Source organism: Lipophrys pholis (genome assembly GCF_963383615.2).
Source record: "Lipophrys pholis genome assembly, chromosome: 14".
Taxonomy (NCBI): domain Eukaryota; kingdom Metazoa; phylum Chordata; class Actinopteri; order Blenniiformes; family Blenniidae; genus Lipophrys; species Lipophrys pholis.
The window spans coordinates 1,571,543-1,578,490 of record NC_137633.1 but is presented as its reverse complement, the minus strand read 5'-3'; the positions used below and the strand labels follow the sequence as shown (position 1 = coordinate 1,578,490).

General features: G+C 46.1%; 1 protein-coding gene across 1 annotated transcript in view; it reads right to left on the bottom strand.

The window, feature by feature from the left end:
- npas3 (neuronal PAS domain protein 3) overlaps window positions 1-6,948 on the bottom strand; it is a gene marked incomplete at both ends in the record, with an annotated part of 245,348 nt that overhangs the window by 31,777 nt on the left and 206,623 nt on the right. Inside the window, one exon of the mRNA XM_080479489.1 lies at window positions 308-488. Coding sequence (XP_080335615.1) covers window positions 308-488 — 181 coding nt within the window. The remainder of the gene's footprint in view (window positions 1-307; window positions 489-6,948) is intronic.

The following is a 6,948-nucleotide window of genomic DNA, read 5'->3' as shown; positions in this document are numbered from 1 at the left end:
GCCTACCTTGATTGTGATTGGCTGAACCACCGATGACACTATATAGGGTTTGATTCCTGATTGGCTGCTTGGAGCAACACACTTTGTGTACTTATTCATGTACAAACTAGAAAGTCTGCCATCAAGAGGCGGGACTGTTAGAACTTCTATTCAGAAAACAACTGGGAATTCCCACTTCCCAGAACAAGAGACATATTTCCCATCTTCAGTCATGGAGAAAAGATTTCAGGAATCCACCATCGGTTCCCTGCTGATTCGGCTTCATTGCACCTCACTGAAGCTCCAAGCCACCATCTTGGCCTCCTACCTGGTTCGGGCGTCTCGGAGTGCGACGATGAGGACGCCGAAGACGCCCCGTCCTCGTTGACGGCGCCCTGCGACAGCGACAGCCCCCGGCCGGGCGGCAGCTTCATGCCCAGCTGCTCCGCCATCTCCACGTGGTCGCCCGGGTGGACGTAGTCGAACACGCTGCTGCCGGTCAGCTCCACCTGCAGGGGGCAAGGACAGGGGGAGGGGGGGGGGGGGGGGGGGGGGGGGGGCAGTCAGTCCACTGGACACACAAGTAAAACACAATAAACCAAACCTGGAAGCAATGTGGAACTAGAGCTACACTCGGTAGAGCGCAGCGCTTCGCCAACGCCACATTTGTTTACATAAACGAGTTACCATTACTCGCATGATAGCTGTTAGCTCATATGCTAACTAGCTAGGTCAGGTACATCACATCTCCATGGCAACCGACTGATCCTCTGATGGGAGATTATTTGACAGTTTTTGGGATTTACTTGGAAACGTTCAGTCGTTAACGTCCCAGAATGTAATAGATTAGTCCTCCATGAGGACAAATCCTCCTCCCTGAAGGTTTCAGGCAATTCGGGGTGAGTAGTTTTGATGAAACGCTGGTAAAATAAACACAAATGAAAACATCTTCAGCCCAACTTTCATTGGCAAAGATAATAAAATGTATTTAGCAGGTTTACATGGAAAATATCCGACTCAAGTAATCCGCAGATAAAACTAGACATTAATTTATATCTCATTACTCCTCCAACAACTTAATTCTGTTGCTACAGAGCCACGAATTATAGAAAGAAATGGATCTGAAAGGTTTTTAGTGAATTGAGTTGATATGACTCGGAGCACCGTTGTCTCGTAAACAGACACTAAAAACAACATTTTCCACTTTCACTTAAAAAAACCCTCAAACAGGAAGAACCAAAAAGACCCAAACAAACTTGAAATGAGTTTAAAATCAGACCGAAATGAGAAGAAAACAGAAAGACGAGCAAAGACAAGCTTAGAACTTTTCATCAGCAAAACAAACCAAACAAACTAGAAGAAAAAACTTTAAGAACCAAAGTTCATCATCGTATCCAAACCAGAGAGTTTAAAACAACGGCTTTGTTTCAGCTCCAATCTGCTCCTCTGCCTGTCTGAGGTGGTGACGACGATGATGATGATGATAATGATGATGACGATGATGATGAAGAGCTCCATCTCTCCAACTTTTAACATTAAAATAAGTAGAGCTGCTTCAGCAGAGCATCTACTGTGTTAACAGCCCCCCCCCCCCCCCCCTCTCTCTTCATCCTCCTCCTCCTCTTCATCCTAAGCCGTCCCTCAGCCGTCTCAGAGAATCGGCAGTACTTTGTCTTTCTTACAGAAATGGAATAAATAAGCTTCTTCTTATTAAATAAATACAGAGTCCCGTCACCTTAAAGACTCTCATTAGCGCCATGGAAGCGGATTTGTCTTCGTTAATTGGGGATGAGACGAGGGAGCGGAGCGTCACACTACACACACACACACACACACACACACACTACACACACACACACACACACACACACACACACACACACACACACACACACACACACACACACACACACACACACACACACAGATTCATGTCAAGGTTATAAACACACGCGCTGTATGAAATGAAGAGCAGAGTTTTCATCATGTGACGGTTCAGGTGAGTTTTCATTCAAAACAAGAGAAAAGATTCATTTTCACATGCTAATCTGGTTATGTGCCAACATGTGTGTGTGTGTGTGTGTGTGTGTGTGTGTGTGTGTGTGTGTGTGTGTGTGTGTGTGTGTGTGTGTGTGTGTGTGTGTGTGTGTGTGTGTGTTTGGGGTTTTTGGGGGTCCACTGGGACAAAGGGGATTACATGGGTGCTAATCCCTTTAAGGCAATTTAGTCCCTCATAAAGTCTCATCTGGAGCAGAAAGTGATGATTAAGAAATGACGCTGATCACTGACTCACACACACACACACACACACACACACACACACACACACACACACACACACACACACACACACACACACACACACACACACACACACACACACACACACACACACACACACACACACACACACACAAGCAGCGTGTGCCCCGGTGCACCATGGGAGTTAGTGTTCATGTTTACACGTTACAGTGCTAATTGGATCTACATTGTTCCTCCTCGCAGAAACACGCCGACTTTTAATCAATTAAAACTTGGCAGAACTATTTTACATAAAGTCAGTCGTGGAGCTAATTACCACACCGAGGAGAAACGAGACATTCAGACACTTTAGAGCGGCGACGACTTTAACAATAATTATCCCACAATAGACGGGGGAATAACGACGTTCCACACTCAGTCCAGCTCCGGTGGACGTCGTTGTCGTAACGGGAAACGTCTCGCTGCTTATTTTGAACAGAGATAAAGATTTGGACCTCGTCAGCGTCGTGTTACTGCCGAGGCCTCGGGTGAAGAGAACTTATGGGAGACCACTGGAGCAGCTCTGTTGTTGGAAGAGTTTAGATTGTTGTCACTTTTCCACCAAATCAAGTAGAACTGGAGCCACAAAACAGCTTTAAAATGAGGCAGACAGCTTCTAAAGTCTCAGATGTAGTTTTTATACACACTCTTCATCTCGGAAGATTTAATTACAATCCAGAAAGAGCTGGAGCAGCATTATGGAGACAACTGTGCCCCCCCTCCCCCCATTTTTCTAGTTTTTAAGCAGTTTCTACTCATTTCACTTCTATCTTAGAGTCCAGCTGAAGAAGCACCTGTGGCTCCAGAGCTGCAGGCTGCAGACCCCTGGAGTAGGAAGCAGGGATCCTCGAGTCAATCCAGCTTCCTGTCGGTGACTTGGAACACTCGGCATTGCGTTCCCAGTAACTGCAGCTCAAAGTGAAAATTAAAATCAACACGTCCAGAACACTTTAGTCTGAACTGACCCTGGAAACTCTCCACACATCTTTAGAAAAGCTGCGAGCAACTCAGCCGCTTGATGTTTTCTACATTCTTACAACAAAGTGACGGGAAACGGTTCCTCTCTACGTTCTAAGATCGAAGGGCTTTTTTAAGGAGGAAATTTCCTCGATGACAAAATGTGTCACAAGTTCTCGTGTGGAAATTGTGGAAGTCAGAAGAGTTTTAGAGCAAAAAATCCCCCCAGACGTCTCAATTTATTTATCAGGTCGACACTGACAACAGGTAACGTGACAGAGGGATTTCTCCTTCAAAGGACCAACGACAAACAAAGTGACGGAGAGAGAGAGAGACGCTTAAATCAGAAAAGATGAATTCCTGCGACGACAGATTCAATTATTAAAAGCGGCGAGCCGGCGGCTTCGCTCCGCATTAATTAGCTCATCATGTGAGACGACACAGACCAACATCTGTCCGGACGTGACTGCTGGCCGGCCGCCGCCGTAAACGGCAATATGTTTACTTGGCAGATTAAAAAGCCTGTGATTCAACACACACACACACACACACACACACACACACACACACACACACACACACACACACACACACACACACACACACACACACACACACACACACACACACACACACACACACACACACACACACGGTTTGTGCCAGTTTCCGTTTTTTGAAGATGTATGGTGACCTGAGTTTTTTAATCAGGATGAAACCTTGGCAGCCTCGGCCTCCATACATCATGTTATCCTCTCCCACAGAGGTTGGCCAAGTGATTTAATACCATTATAATGTGTTTTTCCTCCTCTTTCCAGTGAGTCTTTTTGTCCAAATGAGACAGCGAACAGTCGACTGGAGACGCTGGCGGAGAAGCTGGAAGGACAAATGCGTTGGAGGTTTTTAGACTTGAGTGTGTCGGGGAGGCGAGCCGCACGCTTCAGCCGGGGGTTTTAAGTCTCATTGGGACGGTTAAGGTTGGTTTTAAACGTATATTTATGCATTGATCTCCGGCCAAACAGGCTTCGTGTTGCCTGAGAAGATTAATTTGCAATCGGCACAATTAATATTTCATAAATACTCGGCGGTTTGAACGCGTGAAAGCCAGTTCAGGTCATTTGAGTGGTTTATGTAGCGAAGGCAGGACAAGCAGACGGTCTAGATACTGAACACTGGAACGGTGAGCAGTCCCTCACAGGGCAAACACACAGCTACAGGACATTTAGACTCACGATCTCCCCTCAAACACGTCTTGATAGAAAACCAAGAGAACCTGGAGGAAACACACGTAATAGAACATGCAAACTCCACACGGAGACGACCCCAAACCCAACCAGCGTGAGCACAACTCAACAAGACGCTAACTGTGTCGGACTACCCAGAGAGGATCTTCTTCCTACATTTCTACATCACAACTGATGTTGGAGCCATTATTTATATTTACCTTCGCCAACGAAAATTGGTCGAGAAGTTTATCTTTTCGACTGTGAGTATTTGTTTTTTAATTGGTTTGTTTGTATGTATTTTACCAACTTTTTGCAAAAACTACACAACCATATTGCCTGAAATCTTCAGGGATTATTAGTCATCATCCAAGGGTCAATCAATTCGATTCAGACGTTAACGGCAAAAAGTTTCTGAATAAATCCATCTTAATGTGAAATAAATGTCCCAGGCAAAGCGGATGAGAGAGGCAGGAGATCAAAGGAGATCAGCGTCTGTTGCCATGGAGACACTGATCTTTCACACAGTGATGTAGCAATCTGCGCTACCCAGTTAGCGTCGATATGAGCTAATGGCTAACATGGTAGCGATGCTAAATCGGTTCCGCAAACAAACGTGGCGTTGGTGAAGGTCAGCGCTCTACCGAGTGTAGCTCTGGTTATTGATGCTTTGTTTGTTTACCTTGTAGACTGGCCATATGTGCAGTTCTTATATTAACCACTAGGTGGAGCTCGGGTCAATGTGACTCTGAAATAAGTCTCCAGGTATGAAGGTCAGGTGTGTGACGGCAGAGCAGAGCGAAGTTCATTTCCTCACACTGGAATATTGGAACTGAATATTATGTTGAATAAACAATAATTAAAGCATCGACTGTGGAAGATAAAAAACAATAAATGAATCATCATCATATCCGAGGACAAACGACGCCTCGGACGAGTCCAGAATGTTTACCTGTTAAACTAAACTTTGTTCGCTTTTCCCTGAACTAGTTTCATGTGTCATCGGCTCCAGAAGCAAAGAAACGAGGATGTGAAGGCATCAACCCGCCGCCGCCGCCGCCGCGGAACAGAACGGACTGAGTGAAGCGCCGCCGCTGTGATGACCCTCTGCGCTGGGGGGTGGGGGGTGGGGTGAGAGTGGGGTGTGGGGTGGGGGTGGGGGGGTGGGGCGGTGGGGGGGCTCGGCTTGATTTTTGACGTTGTTTGTCTGTTCAGCGTCTCCTGATAAAAGTTATTAAAACAGAGCGGAGACGCAGCGTTATCGCGGCGCTCGCCCTCCCCGACAAGGACATCCAGCGACAAAAGACGAGCGGAGTGACGGCGATAACCGCGAGCACGCCGCCAGACAGGAAGTGTTTGGTGAATGTAACCAAATGTTAAGCGTTTGTATCTGTCCTTCCTCCCGTCTTATCAGCCCGCTGCTCTCCATATTTTAGAACGTGTGTGTGTGTGTGTGCGTGTGTGCGTGCGTGTGTGTGTGTGTGTGTGTGCGTGCGTGTGTGTGTGTGTGTGTGTGTGTGCTGTAATTACCGCTGCTGTGTGTAACCTTTCTTTAAAAGAGGATGACACAGAGGAAGAGTCATGAAACAAAGAAACTCTCACAACAAGATGATCCTCGGCTCAAGTGCAGTTTAGATTTAAGAATTTCTTTCAGCTGCACATTTTATTCTTTTGTAATTTTTTTTATTAAATTACATTAAATTCAGAGGGAAGCTGGTGAAGCAAGGTTCTATCTACAAATGCTGTTAGTCCAAACGCTCTAGGGTTGAAGACACCATGAGGATCAACTTTTTGAAAACGACTCCCCAGTTGGAATTGGTGGGTATTGTTTAAATTCTAAGCCCCGCCCCCTTTTCCGTCCTTCTCTGACGAGGATGTAAAAGATTTCCAGCGGCAATAAACAAACCTCAAGCTGTTTTTATTGTGAGACCAAACATCCACCGATACGCTGCCTTCCTATTAATCACATTCTGTCCAGTAAAAGTATTTTAAAAGCAGAATCACGGCCCCTGAAAACAGTCGGAAAACCTCTGTGTGACTTTGTAAAGTACTAATCGAATAAATTGATGTTGGCTCGCAGGGTTCAGAATTAATTACAGCATTAAACATGAGCTAAGTGGGGTAATATTCCAAGTTTGATAGTGCATAATTACTGTGGTGATGATGATTCTGGGGTGGGGGTGGGGGTGGGTAGGGGGGGGGGGGGGTGGTGGGTACGTCACTCAGGAGGAGCGAAACATGTCCGACGTTCCCTGAACGCGTCGCCACTTCAGGTCTGAGCTGTTAAAGAGCCGATTAGCTGGCAGCATCTTCACATACATTCATAGAATAAGTCAAGGGTTGCACTTTAAACCTGTGGGATGGAAGGATTAGAACTCCGTTTCCATGGAGATGGTGGAGTGGGGGCGTTTCAAAAAGTTGCATTTTTCAGTGGCTGCGAGCGTCACGGAGACTCTGCTTCCACTACATGCTCTATTTTTATAAAAAC